Here is an 18425-nt window from a genome sequence, read left to right as displayed (position 1 = left end):
GGACAAGGTCTAATTCAAGTGGGGGAGAGTTGTAACATCCAAATCTTTGAAGTACGAAATTCTAAGTAAATTGTATGATTTGAGTAGGTCACGGCGTGAGGGATGCACCATCACGTTGTGACATGGTCGTGTTATGCGGGGTAATCGTTTTTGGTGTCACAACGTGACCATATATTGATCACAACGTGGCAACCACCTGGAGACCAAAAAACCCTAATTTTTAGGTGTTTACAGGAATATGGGGACTAGGGTTTGCTCACCCTTAGCCTCCCTCGCTCTCAAGCCTTAGAAAACCCTAATCATAATCCCTCTAGGTGATTCTTGTCCTTTTGGAGCAATTGGCAACTTAAAGGATGAGGAGGGGGAGGAGGGGAAAAGAAGAAGAAGAAAAAGAAGAAGGTTTTCTAGTAGTGGATCTAGCAAGGAAACATCATCATCATCATCATCATCTTATACTCATTGTGGACCTTTGTAGGTGTCCAAGACTCAAACTATATTGTCTTATGTTGCTAGATCTAGGTTTTTGTCCCATTTTCTTCTTGTTTGATCAAGCTTGAATGAAAGAGGTACATAAATTTAGCAACTTTACAGATTGTAGGGGTCTCTTGAGTATTATTTGGTTTATATCTAGAAGTTGGGTAGGTATTGGACCCATGCATGCAAGTTTTTGTGATGTTTCATCACTTTTGACCAATGAGATCTAGATCCATTAAGAGATTGTTTGGACGAAAAGCACCGTCATTTAGGTGTCCTTAGACGTTAGAAAGCTTTCTGTAAGGATTAGTGGGGTGGCTTGATTTATTGAGAGTTGAATCCATGAAGCCATGAAAAAACCCGTTCACACGACGTGACGGTTTCCTCGTCACAACATGACGACGGGGGAAGTTTCCTGGCTATTTTGGACGGAGAGTGTCACTGCGTGATTCCTAGTCCATCACGATGTGATGGTAGTTACGATCCAGACTGGGTTGGCTGAGTTGGATGAAGACTGAGTTGGAGTCGGTTCGAGTGCGTTTCTCACGACATAGCCATGGACTGGTCATGATGTGAACGCTTGCTGATGGTAATATTGACTGTTAACTTTGACCTTGCCTATTGACCTGGTTTGACTTTTGATCAAATTAGCAAGTTTTGGAGGTTAGACTAAGGTGGGACCTTGTTTGATTCAATATGTGTGTTATACTGCCATTTGCATAGCATTGAGTGTGTTGTTAGCGGATTCCTTGAGATAGGTGAGTCTTTTCACTATACTGTGCATGATGCTAGTTGTCTTTATGACTCTTGTATGTGTATGTTGGGTTGGGCCTATTTATTTGTAGGTTGGATTGGGCCTATTTATATGTATGATGGGTTGGGCCCATTTATATGTTGGGTTAGGCCCATGATTATGGTATGTGGCATTTTGAGGAACTCACTAAGCTTATTGCTTACGATTTGTGGTTTAAATATTTTTCAGGTACTTCCAGTACCAAAGGGAAAAGTCTGGCTTCATTACACAACATCCTCTTATGATTTTCCACACCGATGATTGTTATTTCACTATGATGATTTTGATACGTTGGTACTATGATTGGTATTGTTATGCATAACGTATGGATTGATGATTTCAAAAAATAAAGATTTTTAGCTGTATTTTTTGGGTGTTACATTATCAAACGCACCTTATGTGAAGTCAAAGGAACTATTTCATTTAAACTTTACTTTCGGTATTCACAAACTCCATCTTTGCTTGGCTATTCTAATGGAAGTTGGGTTGGTCTTCTCAAAACCAAATGATCTTCTTATGGCTACTCTATCTTCCTTGGCATAAAACTTGTTAGTAGTCAATCATCTCTTGATCTAGCAGTGAATCAAAATACGTTGCCATGGCAAACACGATTGAAGAGATTGGTTCAATTACTCGTCTTTTACAGGAACTACATGTGATGTCGTCTTATCTCCCTACTATCTTATGTGATAAATGGACTAGTTGGTTGTAATGTAACTCTTTGCAATTTGTTGATTTTTCTAGCTTCTTGCTATAGTGTTTTTCTAATATTGTGTTGGATGTTTCAAAAAATAATTGAAATGCTCCTTTTCTTAGCCATAATCTCATTTTTCACAAGCGAGTTAAACACATTGTCATTGATTATCATTTTGTTCGAGAGCTTGTGGCTTCCCAAAAACATTACACTAGATTTGTGCCTACCAAACTCCAAGTGGCAGACATCTTCATCAAAAGTCTACTACAACCTCTATTTGGGCATTTTAGAGCGAAACTTCGAGTTTAAGATATAGATGAAAAGTATTGTTTGTATTTATTTTATGTATTTATCTCATCTTTCTTTAAAAACTCTTATACATGTATATATATTGTTAATAAGATTTCCTTCACTCGTAACTTTTCTAAAACCCTAGACAAATGTAATAGAGACGCATCCATCCACAAAGAACTGAAAAAAGGATCTACGGCTCTGAAAACCGATCATAAAAGAATCCTCTAACCGGATCCCTAACCACCACCTCAAGAACAAACACCCAAGCGAAGGGGAAAAAAAGAGATATAGATAGATACAGATAGATGACCCTCTGAAGAGTCTGAACCATTGGTAAATTGACAACTGAATGCAAAAACGACGAAATGGTTTGGATTTTTTCATGTGGGTTGTTATCCAACGTCTTTTAGAAAAATGGACCCGATGTCCATGTGGGTTATTTGTCTTTCCTCATCGAACAGTGCAGCTTTGCCTGTGGCTGTGGGTCCGACCGCCGGCGGTCACCATCCACCTTACGTAACAAGATTGTGATTGTTTTAGTATAAAAGCTTATGATATTGATTGTTTTATTATTTTCTTTATTAATAATCGTTTTTTAATACCAAGAACAAATTGTAAAACATTATATCACATCTTTTAGTCCGTCATCGCATAATAAATAATTTTTCGAACAATAACTATGCATTTATACAAAATAAAAATTTAAGGACCATCTAAAATGAAGCAAACTGATTGGAAAGAATCGTAGTAAAATATAGAGAAATTATATAAATGGTCCCTGTACTTTATAAAAGCTTACATATTCATTCCCTAACATTTTATCATTACGAAGATGGTATTTGTAGTTTCAATTTATTGCATACTCGTCCTTGATCCATGAAAAATGACTCTTATACCATTTTGAATATATTTTTATCTTTATCTTTTTATTTATTCACAATATAATTACAAAAAGCCTCACAATACCCACCCACCCCATTTATATAATTAACTTTATTTAAATATATGTATATACAAGATGTATAAAAATTAACCACTTCAATTCAAACGATTAATTTTATTAAAACCAATCACTGAACATCAGATATCAATTATAATTGAATTGGATAGATAGATTTTTAAATTTTAAAATATAAAATGGATTGGTCGGTTTTTATATGACAGTTTTGATCCAACATTAGAATTGTTGTAAAAGCGTTTTCTTATCTTTTTGATTGAAAATTCAAGTCTTGTGTAAAATAGATGAGTAATTTGCAAGTAGATAAGAGAAATGCATGAGCTTGTTTTTTATTTAAAAAATATCAAGAATAATAATAATATCCAACTTTCATCCTACATCCAATATTCCAAATACCGTAATATATATATATATATATATATATATATATATATATATATATATATATATATATATATATATATATACTACTTATAAAGAAATCTAACTATTTCTATAAATAAATTGAATATAATAATATTATTTTTTTAAGACGTCCAAACTATTAAGCTTGAAGTTCAACCCATTTATAATATAATAATATTAAAACTTTAACCCAATCATTTATCCCTTAAAAATCTGTTATCAAATTAATAGAAGAATTCATTTGCAAATTGAACCCGTCAATCTCAACACTTTAGCCATTTGAAAGGATCTCTTCTCTCACATTGGTAACAAGCCATCTCATAATATCTATCTTCGTAATCCCTTCAAAGTAAGAAATATACGCACACTCTCTCGAAGAACCCTAACCAGTAACCAAGACAGTATAACCACCACCACCACAGCCGCTCTGCCTCCTTCCGCCTTCAACTAACCACTATCACGACTACTGCCCTTCCTCTCACCCACGACATGAATTTTCTTTTGGAACATATCATTTTTTTTAAAAAAAAAATATCGTTGAAAGAAGCTATTTGTCCCCGCCGCTGTGCGCGGGTAACGGCTAGTATATATATATATATATATATATATATATATATATATATATATATATATATATATATATATATATATATATATATATATATATATATATATATATATATATATATATATATATATATATATATATATATATATATATATATATATATATATATATATATATATATACACATTGTTTGACTAAGTTTGCTTGATTTCGATCAAATTGTGGTATCCCTTTTTCGTGAAATCATTTGTGTCCTCTCTATCTTTGAACCACAACCATCAAAAATGCCTTTATTATTTCAGACATTTACCTAATTATTCCTTATATTTTATATTTTCGAATTTTATTTTAAAAAGATCACATATTTTCTCTTTTAAAGTTTCTAGTATAAATATGTTCATTAATTTGCTCATTAGCATCACCTTTATTAACATCAAGAACTACGATTTACAAGTGTTACGTTTTTACGAGACTGATAAAAATCGTGGAAAAGGACAAAACCCCTAAAGCTCTAAGATGTTAAGGATTGATTTGATGTAGTTATGTCGTATCAAGCATTTTATTTGCCAAAAAACGTTCATAACTTTATTGACTTATTATTCTCTCTGTTATGATAAAGCCAGATTGCATTAAACATATACTCTTCTAGTAACACATATATAACCTTTTGGATTTTGTGGTGTAAAAATTATAATATTTTTGTACTTTTCGGAAAGACTTTTTTTACAAAAAAGTTATTTATCTCATTAGTAGTCATCACAAATATATTGGGAAGATGGATTATTATTATTTAAGAACTTTTAATAAATATTTATATAATATGGAGTGAACGCTTTTCGCACTGAAATGATTGAATTTATTTTAGTGAAGTCTATAAGTGTACTATGGCATTATACCATTATAGAAATTTATGTCGGCATTTTATGACATTTTATCGCTAATGATTTATTATATTTGAAGTTATATAATTATTCGGCCGAAGAAGGAAAAATAATATGGAAATAAATTGTTTTAGGTTTTTGAACTTTAATCGATTATGTAGTACATGATATTTTACTCGTTTCATTTAGAATCAATTATATTTGTATAGTAGTCATTCATAGGCTCTTTTTATTTTCAACATGTATAACTTTGACTTAACCCTCTTCTCATGCGAGCCTTCGGAATCCATCATTTACCGTTTGATACAAGGGAAATTGAATAATCTAACTTTAATTTTATTGTTTTTCGAAAATATAACATTTTTTTTTTGCAACATGACCATTTGGTCTGAAATGGGCGTTCCAGACCCGATTTAATATTCGGTAAACGGGTAGATAATTTCGACTCGATAATCTAGTTCTCTTATCAATACCCTTTAACCCGTTTTGAACTAGATTCCGACATTCTCTTGTTTCGGATTATCCTGCATCCCATTCCGGATACCTCTACAAATGAAAATATTTTTTGATAACAGTAAAAAAATGCCGTTTTTATATTTAAGTTTCAAATTTGTTTCTAATTATATACATTTATTTTATATTATAGATTAAAACAAGTTTATTTTATGCAATTATATTGGTATTATAGGGTTTTGTATGAATTTTAATCGTGTTAAAGCAATTATAGGATTACATGTAGTTATACACTTGTACTGCATCATAAATTGTTATACCTAATTTCCACTAGTTTAGAACGTGTTCGGAATCCAAAAATCATGTTCGGAATATTTAGAACTCTCCGAAATACAATGAACCAGGTCCGAAATTTTGGTCCAGACTACCGTTCCAAAAATTTTTGCCAGAAATTCCGCTCCTGAACATACATACAAAAATCTGTAATTAATAAGTCGTTTGATTGTAGCCTAATAGAACATAGCGGTTGTTACTACAACCGATAGCCAAGAAAAATTATTCAAATTTGTTGTAACAATATAAATGTAGTATTTGAAAGCTTTCTTCAGGGATCCCTCTCAATAGATTTAGAGCATACATTTTAGCATTCCACGCTTGCTAGTATGAAATATGTACACGAAGATGGTCATTTAAAGCTTGTTGTATCTGTTTCCCCCACAACATATTACCCGTACTATAAACTAATATTCCCTTCAATAAGTGACATAATACCTTTTTCTTGGATTGTCGGTGATGAGGACGTATCTATGTGTTTAATTAAGTGTGTTTCTTCAATGGTTTAACTACTTGAAATGTATCAGTAGTATTATGTTTTGTTGCCCTAATTCGTTAGTTACATTATCCATATAGCAAACAGCTTCAAACTTGTCTTTTGTAGATTTTTTCACTTTATATCGGAAACCTTCACTAACACTTTTCAATCCTAAATTAAGCTTAAGTGCTTCTTTGTTTTTAAAGAGTTGATATAACTTCACTTGGGAAGTATAGCTGTGCATTTTGGCCTCTTTACGATTTTGTTGAGCTAATTTGGAAAATGGTAAAGGTTCGGGCATACCAAAATGGGCGGGTTGTGTTTCTTTAGACTCAGAAAAATATAAAGGAAATTTTTCCTTTTGTGCTTTTCGGGGTTGTAAGGGATCAATTTCCTCCTGTCTGCCTTTATGATCATCCCCATCAAATTCAGTGTAACTATGAAAATGCTCAACTGGCTCTCCATGTGGAATTATATTACCATCATCAACCAACATCAATAGTTTTGCCTCATCATTCGAAGATTCATTAACATCAACAGTAAGGTCGGTATGGACAACAACATTACCTTTAGACCTATAATCACCCCCATGTATAGGGTCATTATCAGAAGGAACATGGTTAGTTGTCATAGGTAATAAATTACAAATTTGGTTACTTCCAGCACCGGAAGAACCATTTCCAGAATGAGTTTCCCTATAACATCTCAAAAATCATAACAAAATTAAACTTTTTAAAACAACCAATGTACTAAAAAGAAGTGTTTATATAACCATTATTTTCCAAAAACATTATTAAAAATCAGAGTCTCCCAAGATCAAAAACATAAAACCAAGGATGAGTACGGTCACGCCTTCGCCTTGCCATAGTCCTCAGAAGTACTTGAAACAAAAATAAAATTGTAAGTTGATGCTTAGTGAATTTCCCCAAAGTACCATAACAAACAACAACATGCATACAAAAGCCTATAACATGACTGGGCCACATCACCGAGCCTTCAGTCTATCTGGACCGCTCTTTGGGCCTTCGGCATGACTGGTCCGCCTCGCTGGCCTTCAGTCTATCCAGACCACCCTGGGTGTCTTGGCCTTCAATCCCAACTTGTCCACCTTAACCCAGTATACCATCACACATCAACATTACCCATAACAATCAATAGTTAGCAGATACAGATAGTCATACATATATAACAGATCACTACATTATAGTGACATCCTATATATCAAGATACAGATCTAACAGATTACTACAACATAACAACATCCTATATACCAGGATACATATCTACCAGATCACTACAGCATATCGACATACGGTAAGCCAGGGTATCAATCCAATGAGTCGGCTTAGTGCCTTCGACCTGTAAGTATAGTGAGAAAAACTCACCTCACTGTCTGAATGTAGACTGAATAACTCCCAGCTCTAATAACCGACTTAACCTAAATCCTAAATGTCAAAACATTTCCCATTCTAAATTAATAACATTTCCCCTAAAATACCCTTGGTCAAAACCGATCAAAATCCACAAGTCAACCAAGTCAACACAACCGAGTCAACTCAGCCCAGTCAACTCAGGCTTCGTATGCGGGGCTTACTCCGAAGGTACATGGGATGTACTCGAGGTCCGAGGCATCGAGGCCAAGTCTGCGTACGTGTAGCATACCATTTGGTACGCCCAGCATACACAGCAGCTCCTTTCTTAACCGATTAAAAGTTATTGCTCTGACTTTTCACGTCCAAATGCAGATCCAAGTCCCAAATAACGTTGTTGAACATAAAGTTTCCAACTTTATGGTTTTGCATGACCAAAACGTCTTAACATCAAAAATCTTAACCATTTAATCCATTAAGACCTCAAAACACATGCATGGAAGGAAAGACTGTTGGATTAGGTGTCTAAGCCCATAACTATAATTGACATGTACTTGACCCGAGAGTAGCATGGTCCATTTGGGTTGCATTCACCATAAAAATATGATAGGATGAATATTTGAGAAAGAGGTTATTTATGATCTCCTAATATATTATAAGTATAATATATTAACTAAGAAATCATATTATTTAATTAGTATTGATCAAGAATTAATTTGGAATTAATTTAGTGATCAAAGAGACTAATTAAATTAACGGGGACTAATTATGTAAATTAGTTATACATATGGTTTGAGCCATTGATCAATGATGTACTAAGTTTATGTAAGATTCCATGAAGAGTTAGTCCATATGAGTTATGGATCATAAGGTTAAGTGTAAGAATTAGGGTTACGTATGACTCTTGGAATTCTAACACTATCTATGTAACCCCTTAGACCCAAAATCTGAGGCACAAGTATTATAACAAGAGTATAGTCGATCTTAGGGTGCTCCTAACCTCTCTCTCAAGTCCTATAATTGTTAGTGGTCTTTTGTGAAGCATTTGAGGCATCACACTTGAGATGCTAAGCTCTTAAAGGTCAAGAAATACAAGCTACATAAAGAGGTAATCATCTAACTAGTTTTTATGATTCATATATCAAGTTATATGCTAGATAGGCTTCATGCTTTGGAAAAAATATAATTTGCATGTATAACTAGAGAAAACTTAGATCCAAAGCATTAAGGTTGTATGTGCACCATAGGATGTCATAGTGCTCAAAACCCATCAGTGGTATCAAAGCCTAGGGTAGTTTTCTGTTATATTGATGCATTGGTTGATTTTCAAAGCTGAAAAAATCACATTTCTGGCCTCTAACTTATGAACTCGACGAGTCCAATTATCTGACTCAACGAGTTCACTCACAAATTGGCAACTCGACAATGAGTTCACTCACAAATCCACATCAAATTCCCAAATTCACCAAGACGCCCTCTAGGTCGATCATATTATTTATCCGTATCACAAAATCTCAGCATCTCCTTCAATCCTTGGTGACCACTACAATCATAAACACGCCCAATATAAAAAGCAGTTAGATTATGCACACTAAACAAACACACAAATACACATAGAGGCATCCTCAATTTACCCTACAAAAACTAAACACGATCTTAATCTTCTTAGTTTGAATCCACTATCAACAATATTCGATTAATTTGAAGACAAAAAAAATGCAAAGCAGTCAAGTTCTAGAGGGGGGGGGGGTGTAACAGTAGCAACAATAATAAGGTTTCTTAGAAGGCTTTGAAAGAAGAGGTAGATGAGTAACATATATAACTTGAAACTGAAAACCATTAGGAGACAGAGATTATAAGGTGAGAATTTTTTTGAACCTCATTTTTAAACCTGAGAGTGACTAAGCTTCCGAGGCAAGCAAAGGAGAAAGTGGAGTAGGAATTGTCGATTGAAGATGGTGATGAGGTTCGTGCGAATGAGGTGCGATGTCGGCGTTTCTTCTGATTAGGGTTTTGATATTTGTTTGAGGGATTTATCGATTGTAGAGGTACATAAAAAGAAAATATAATTTATTGTTTCATTTATGATTTAAATTGTAAAGTTAATGTTTAATGTCATTCAATTTGTGTAATGTAAATGTAAAATGATGAATTGATTGGCAAGCATAAATTGATTGTATGTAATGTAGTAGATGTGATACTTCTTAATTTTCAAGAAATTGGTAATATCCTTATTTTATATATATATATATATATATATATATATATATATATATATATATATATATATATATATATATATATATTAGTTACAATAAATTTTTAAACTTCTATGATTTGACTTGAAAAATAATACGAAAACCAAAAAAAAGAAAGTTGATTAAATAATTGGTTGAAAATTTGAAACTTTGGAAGAAAAATGAATCTACTCAAAAACGAACCTAAGAGCCCAATGTTACTGAATTGAATCACAACGGAGTAAAGAAAGAATCCATTCAAACCTAAAAGCCCAAAACAAATAGCCCAATTCATCTCTGAGATCCCCTCCCTCAAACTCCCCGGGGTTGCAGACCTTCAACTGCCGCCGGAAAATTCATCAGAGTCAGTCAGAGATGGAGTTTGAGAAGAGAAAGAAAGCCACCTTAGCCACCATGAGTTCGCCGGAGCCGGATAAATCACCAAAAGGAGACATAGACACACCCATAATCCCACTCCTCAAAACCCTCAATTCTCACCCATCTTACTTCACCACCAGTTCTTGCTCCGGCCGCATCTCCATCCTGTCAACCCCCACCACCACCACAACCACCGTCAAGAAAAAAGCCAAAGGTGGCAACTGGGTGTTCATCACCCATGAACCAGCTGACCCTAACTCGGTCCAAAATCTCATCTTTCCTCCAAACCCCACCACCGATTCACTTCAATCCGACAACCCAGAAAATCTAGTTTTCAGATTCGAACCTTTGATCATCGCCGTTGAATGTAAAGACGTTCTTTCTGCTCAAAAGCTAGTGTCTTTAGCTATTTCTTGTGGGTTTAGGGAATCAGGGATTACAAATGTGAACAGTAAGCGAGTTATTGTTGCAATTCGATGTTCGATTAGATTAGAAGTGCCATTAGGGGATACCCATAAGATAATGGTGTCAAAGGAGTATTTGAATCATCTTGTTGGGATTGCTAATGAGAAAATGGAAGCTAATAGGAAAAGAGGTGATACTTTTCATGACGCATTGTTGAAGAATGAGTTAATCATGCGACCAGAGAATACTGTAACTGGTGATTATGAGTTTTTAAACATGAATCAAGATTTGAGTGATAAAGATTTCTCAATGATTAATGGTGGAGTGGATGATTTTCAACTAAAAAAGGAAATTAAAGATGACGCAAGTAATGGTATGATTTGTTGTTCATATTCTCTCGTTTCTTTATTCAGCAAAATAATATACATGTAATATGTTATCCATCTGTTTCTAAATTTAGATTTTAACTCTTGAAACACTGTTTGCTACTTTTTTAAGTTCAAAATTGATGAGTTTATTGGATTTTAGGGTAGTTTTGCTAAAACTGCTTATATCATATTATAATAGTACATTTTGAACAAACATTGGAGTTTCTTATCTCTCACACATTAAAATTAGAAAAAAAACTAAATGAGCACGTACAAAATAGTTGATGATTATATCATGACATAAACCGTAAATCTAAAATTACATATCTATCCATAACTTTGAGCATTTGATTGCAGAAAATTTTCTTATTATCTTAGCATATAAAGTTTGAATCTTTAGATGATTTGGCAGGGTTTACTCTTCCTATAAAACCAATGATTATCACCGGTGAGCCAATTGAGAAGCTTCATCTTTGGGGTCATTCAGCCATTACACTTGACACCACAAAAAACCCTAAATCGGTTCTTGTTTTTGGTGGTTTTGGAGGCATGGGAAGACATGCACGAAGAAAAGACACGTGGATTTTAGATTCAATGTCTGGTCAACTACAATTGGTTGACTTTGGAAGCACTCCATCCACACGTTTGGGTCACACTGCTTCTTTAGTAGGGGAGCTTATGTTTGTTATTGGAGGTAGAGGTGATCCTGGGAATGTGCTAAATGATGTGTGGGTGCTTAATACAATGAATTATGAATGGATGGAGTTACAATGTAATGGAATTGACTTTCCTCAAAGGTAATAAGTTAAATGCAAGAAATAACAATGTGCTTATATTGACTTGTTTGTTTTTTGCATTTATCCCTTTAATATTTTCCCATTTCCAAATTCTCTTATGCTAAAATGTCATCATTTTTTATCGGTTCTTGTGTAGTCATCGGCATGCAACAGCAGTTATTGGGTCAAGCCTCTATGTTTTTGGTGGGATCCACAATGGAAACATCTCTTCATCAATGTATAAACTTGATACAGACACCATGACATGGGAAGAAGTTAATGTTCAAGGGGCAAAACCGTCCGCTCGCCATTCCCACACAATGGTAGCCTACAATTCTCAACTATTTATGTTTGGAGGATACGATGGGGTAAAAGCACTAGGAGATTTTTACACTTTTGACATTCATTCATCCACTTGGAGAAAAGAAAAAATGGTAGGAAGTACACCTTACGCACGATTTTCCCACACGATGTTTGTGTATAAAAACTACATTGGTGTCATGGGAGGGTGTCCTATAAGACAACATTACCAAGAATTATCAATATTTGAAGTGGATAAAAGTCTTTGGAAACGTATCAAGTTGAATTCGATTGGTGAAGACCTTTTTGTTCGTTCCACAACAAGTATTGTTGGTGATGATCTTGTTATTGTTGGTGGTGGTGCTTCTTGTTATGCATTTGGAACCAAGTTTAGTGAACCCATGAGGATAAACTTGCTTCCCTTACTTTCTTGTGACACAAAAGATACCCGAATTGAAAAGATATCAAATGGGGTTTTGGATTTGAATCTTGAGGGTATATATGGAAAAAAGATTGTTCCTTTACGATGGGTTTTGCGAGTTGATAAAAGGCATGCGAAACCCACGAAGGACATTTTGAAAAAGTTTGGATGGTTGGATTTGGAGAGAAAAGTCTACACACAAGAAAGTGGAGTTTATGTTTGTTTCCCAATCACCAAAGAGTTTGTAGCAATCTACCAAGATAAGAAACCAGGGTTAAATGAAGGGGTAGATGAGGTAAATGACCTTCATTTGCAAGAAAATTTTAAGGTTATATCGAGTGAAAGAGCTTTGGATCTTTTGGTTGCGTTTGGTGCAACAACACATGCTGACCATGTTGTCAAAGTTAGAAAAGCTTCAAGTTCTCCATTGAAAGTAATGAAAGAAGTTGTTGCTTCATTGTTGAATCATCATAATCTTCCTTTGACACTCTTGGAAGAGCTACCCACAAGGTATAGTCACCCACTCACCCCACCCCACCCCACCCCATAATTTTTGTGGTTAATGTAAATGTTGGAAAGTAGGGATAAATGCAAGAGACAACAATATCCTACTCTCATTTATTCCTATTACAATATTGTACTTTGAAAAATCTACCTAATTATAGCAATGTCATCCAAATACAACGAAATTCTCACTAGTCTTAATTATAAGTGGATTTTTCATAAGAATTGTTATAAATCATAATGAAAGTATGTTGCTATTTCTTGTAGATGGGAGCGATTAGGAGACATTGTTGTGCTTCCCACAACTTCTTTCAAAGACTCAGTATGGGACACTTTAGGGAAGGAGCTTTGGTTAAGTGTTGCTGAATCACTTGGTGCTAGTCGCCTTGCTAGACAAGTAAGCTAATATTCTAAAACACACATGCCTTGCTCCACAAGTAACCTACCTAACTTTTTAAAAATGCATGATATGTTTGTGAACAAAAACTGAAACTTGATGTATCTTAGGGCAGGGTTTCACCTACAGGAACAAGAGATAGTGGATTGGAGATTCTTGTTGGGGTCAACGGATGGGTTGACCATTGTGAAAATGGAGTTATTTATTCGTTTGATGCTACAAAATGCATGTTTTCATGGGGCAATCTTTCAGAAAAGCTTAGAATGGGGAAACTTGATTGTAAAGAGGAAGTTATTGTAGATTTGTTCACTGGAATTGGATACTTCACATTACCTTTCCTTGTCAAGTATGAATTTTTCTACTCGTTTATTAATCCGAATTGTATTATTTTAGGATCTAATGTAGTGCAAATTGCAATAAATAAAAATACACTTTCACATTTCAAATCATTCAACTTTTTGTTATAATCTCAATATTTGTGTCGATTTTGTCATTCATGTGGTTTTTTGAACAGGGCTAATGCAAAAATGGTGTATGCATGTGAATGGAATCCACATGCTATTGAAGCTCTGAAGCATAATCTTGAAGCAAATGGTGTGGCTGATCGTTGTATTGTTCTTGAAGGAGATAATCGTGTCACAGCACCTAAAGTATGACTTCTTGTTTTCTATTTTTTTCTAATCTTTATACACAATCATTCTTAAAAAAACCATAAAAAGATTCAGTTAAAGGAGATGATCTTTATATACATTTTAATCTTGTTTTTGTTATTCTTCCTGAAATTGGATACATTCTTTGTTAACTCTATCATATCGAGCATTTGGTTTGACTTCAAAAGTCAAAAGGAACTTTGTATGAGTAAACGTATTTGACTATTTGACTTTTTCTATTTTCCAGGGAGTTGCGGATCGAGTCAATCTTGGTCTGCTTCCATCGAGCGAGGGTAGTTGGGAAACTGCTGTAAGGGCATTAAGGTAATTTCAGTCTTTGACAAGTTATAACATTACATCCTAAAAGAGCCATAGACAATTATCACAACTTATTCCTTTAATACAATTTTGAGTTTTTGGGTCGAAACGAATAAATGTCAACTTCCAAATTGATTCAAATTCTTAATTTTCTTTAAAAAGATCCATAAGTCGAATTAAACTTTATAAATCAATATATTTAACATCCCAGTTTGACTAATAATAGTCAATTTGATTCTCATACGATCATATCACACTTCCCTTTGTGTTTATTCTTTTATTTTTCTATAATCATATTGTTTTTCAGGAGCAATGGTGGCATGATGCATGTGCATGGCAACGTGAAGGACACTGAAGAAGAATCATGGACACAACACGTGTCAAAATCCATTAAAGAAATTTCAAGATCCCAAGGTAAAGACAAAACTTTGAGCACCTTATACAAGTCTTAAAAGTTATGGGCTTCAAATAACTTTAACAATCGTTTTAATTTGATCGAAAGATTAATGGGCTATTATTATGTAACTTTGGGTTTTCCGTGTTATACACGTTCTTTAAAATGCTTATAAAAATCTCTTAACTTTTTTGTAATGTTTGTAGGTTACAATTGGGATGTATTTGTAGAACATGTAGAGAGAGTAAAATGGTATGCACCTCACATTCGTCATCTTGTGGTAGACATAAGATGCAAACAAATAGAATCATAAGATCAAGAAACCTTTACATTTGGGAGCTATAAAATCAAAGGGCATATTGGTCATTTTGCTAGTTTGCAAAGATTTTGGGATCAAGAAGGTAAAACATGATTTGTGTGTTTGTGGTTCTCGTGAGGTATTGATAGTGAATGGTATAGTTTAAACAAGAGGTGAATGTATTGAAAATGTATAATTGAAAAATAGTCTTGGACCATTTAATTTATAATGTTCAATTTGATTGTGTCGATTTTATGTTTGTAGATTGTAACTTTCTAAAAACACTTAGAAACTTTGTTGGGGACTTGTGGGAACTCTCTAAATAAGTGTGATATAATTTTTTATGTAAAATTAGATGCCAAAATGTTAACCCTTTTTCGATTATTAAAGGGCAATTTGGAAAGAAAAAAAAAACCCTTATGTTTTAAACTTTGTACTTGGAAATTTTTTAATGTTTTCTTTTTCTATAAATATTAACTTATAGTTTGAATCTTTTCATTTAAGCAGTTTTTTTACCGAATAACCCAAATCGAATAAACAAAAATCAATAATTTTAAGATGTTAAAAAACCAATTAAACCGACCGACTGACATTTCATCGTGGCGACTTTTCTAGTTTCAACCTAAATTTTGTTTTTTTAATCTAAACCTTAATGATTGCTCTTACCTTTCCGTTTTGACCTTTTTGCCCTGTTTATTTATGCAAATAATATTTTATGTTTATTTGCATAGCAATTTCCAAGAATGATCACTCACACTAGTGCTGTCTACCAAAACTTGCAATTTTAGTCCATCTTGTTGTTTCCATATTTCAACTAACTTTTGTTTTTTTAAAACATTGGATATAGGTCCAATGTTATAACATCTAAAATTGTCACATAACACAACAATAATTCAAAATGGAGTTGGTGTGCATATGTTATATATAGAAAGAATTTGATTGGTTAATGAAGCAACAACCAATCAAAATAAGTGTTTTACCCCGTCTTGATCACAACGAGATATATCATAACACCCCCTTAACGAGAAGTGGGAGTGGTGTTATAAGTGTCATAACTTTGTTTTTGGTCCCGTCTCAGCCATAATGAGAACTTAACATCCTCATACCATATGCTCTTAGACTATTAGGTGTGAACAACGTGTTAAGGCATGTTATCACACCAAAACTATATCATGTCACACATGGTGTTCTAATACAAATTGAGGAAATGATTAACATATTATAACATCCACTAATTTTCATGTCATTATTTTATTTTTATTTTTTTGATTTATTTTTTAATAATTATAAAAACAAATGCCATTTAATAAAATATGTTATTTAGATAAATCCTATTTTTTTTAATTAAACATAACATTTAAAAACTAAAAGAACATTACAAGACGAGAAAAAAAATTCACTTTTTCCCCTAAATTCACTATTCTTTATCTTCGATACCATCATACATATAATCCAACAAGTCTTCTCGAAGTTGTTTGTGTTTTCATGCGTTTTAATTATTAACGACTCTATGTAAATATTCCACTATCCGTTGTTGAAATTGCATGTGTATGGGTTCCATAGGCATGCACTCAGTAATATTTCATCATTTATCTTCAATCATCATGTTATGCATCATGATACATGCATACATAATATATTGTAGAGTTTCTAACTGATATGGTCGTGCCACATGTTCAACTATGTATCCATTTGACTTTAGAACTCCAAAAGTATGTTCCACATCCTTACGTACTCCTTTTTGTCTCCTCTTGAAAAAATTATCACTTGGTTCTACTGGATGTCGAAATGTCTTCACGAATGTGGAATATGATAAATATATTTCATCCGTAATGTAATACCCAAACTTATATATATATATATATATATATATATATATATATATATATATATATATATATATATATATATATATTCATCTCCATTCATTGTGAAATAAGCATCCGATGCATTTGTTGACAAAAGATCGTCGAATATTGGTGACTGATCAAGAACGTTGACATCGTTGTTGGAGCTCGTAACCCCGAAAAAAGCATGTCAAATCCATAAATCTTGGGAAACAACCTCTAATACTAAGAAAGGTGCTCTATGATGACCACTTGCATACTGATATTTCCATGCCACGAGACAATTCTCCATTTCCAGTATGTGCAATAAATGCTTCCAAGCATACCCGGAAAAACTATGTGTTTCTTCATTTGCTACATATAATTGTTGCATATCATTCAACGAAGGTTTTCGCAAATAAACGTTACTGAAGGTTTCAACAACACCTCTTGCTAATCTATACAAACTTTCTCTTGCAGTTCTCTCATACATTCTCATATAATCGTCAATCGAATCGGACGACTCTCCCATAGTCATCAGCTTAATTGCCATAAAAATATTTTTACAACCATATGAATCATTGCTTACCTCTATAGCATCATATCTCATTTGGAAAAACTCATACCTAAACATACATTTAATAGGTAAAAAATGTAATTATTTTATATTTTATCTAAAAGCTACATTTATAAATTACAAAACTTGAAAAAAAAATGATAACTGTTTCCTAAGGCGTTGACTATAGTACAAACATACTTTTTAGCAAATGGAGTCTTCTTCTGGAATTGTTTGGCTAGTAGACACAATTATCTGCAAAATAATTGTGAACTAGACGTTGATGTCCTCCGTGATTTCTGTTTAGCATCGAACGTCTTGTTAGTAAAGGAGTTGGATCTGGTTGTAGTAGCATGTTCGTGCAATACTTGTACATCATAGAGACGAAAATATCACCATCATCTGCATCATCGTTAAACGGGTTGAACATATCAATTTTTTTTTCCTAGAGGTATTGAAATTTTATAATATAGATAAAGAAAAGAATGGTATGAATAAGTTTGAGGTGGAAGGTATGTATTTTTAGGTAATAAAAAAAATTTTTTTTTTTGAAAAAATGACCGTTAATACGGTCAAAGGGGACAAAATAAAATTTACATACGTGTTGCAAGCTATTGTCGTTACAACGAGAGATCGCATAGGGGGGGGGGGGGGGGGGTGTCGTTCGGTTACAACGCTGTTAAGAGTGCTCCACGTAGGCAATAACCGGCCCATACCCGATACTCTTAAATATTGGTCCTTAAACGATGCAAACGATCTTTTTATTCCTTATATTTTTATCTATTCTATATTTATGTTTTTAATACTTATATTTCCATATAACTAAGTGGGCCTATCATCTACCCCTACCTCGCTTCTTCTTCCTCCAAGTCGAACCCACCTTCTCATAAAAGGAT

At 33.6% G+C, this 18425-nt stretch overlaps 1 protein-coding gene across 2 annotated transcripts; it reads left to right on the top strand.

The window, feature by feature from the left end:
• Positions 1-10219: 10219 nt before the first annotated feature.
• Positions 10220-15397, top strand: LOC145004805 (Met-10+ like family protein / kelch repeat-containing protein). Of its 2 annotated transcripts, none has more exons than XM_078963804.1 (9): positions 10220-11094; positions 11490-11886; positions 12023-13096; positions 13358-13487; positions 13598-13833; positions 14002-14137; positions 14385-14461; positions 14763-14869; positions 15056-15397. In XM_078963804.1, the coding sequence occupies exons 1-9, from the start codon at positions 10314-10316 to the stop codon at positions 15160-15162; spliced, it is 3045 nt and encodes a 1014-aa protein (XP_078819930.1). In that variant the 5' UTR covers positions 10220-10313; the 3' UTR covers positions 15163-15397. The 2 variants fall into 2 exon arrangements, with proteins under 2 accessions (XP_078819930.1, XP_078819931.1); XM_078963805.1 differs by having other exon boundaries at positions 10221-11094; positions 11502-11886.
• The last annotated feature ends 3028 nt before the right edge of the window (positions 15398-18425 follow it).

The sequence above is a fragment of the Lactuca saligna genome, chromosome 7 (genome assembly GCF_052625555.1).
Source record: "Lactuca saligna cultivar CGN05327 chromosome 7, ASM5262555v1, whole genome shotgun sequence".
NCBI lineage: Eukaryota > Viridiplantae > Streptophyta > Magnoliopsida > Asterales > Asteraceae > Lactuca > Lactuca saligna.
Note: the sequence above shows the minus strand (reverse complement) of the source record. Positions and strands in the feature narration are given on the sequence as shown.

Coding starts and splice junctions, on each gene's coding strand:
- LOC145004805 (XM_078963804.1), top strand. CDS start 10,314: ATGGAGTTTGAGAAGAGAAAGAAAGCCACCTTAGCCACCATGAGTTCG. Junction 11,095..11,489: donor TAAAGATGACGCAAGTAATG/GTATGATTTGTT, acceptor TTGAATCTTTAG/ATGATTTGGCAGGGTTTACT. Junction 14,870..15,055: donor AGAAATTTCAAGATCCCAAG/GTAAAGACAAAA, acceptor TAATGTTTGTAG/GTTACAATTGGGATGTATTT.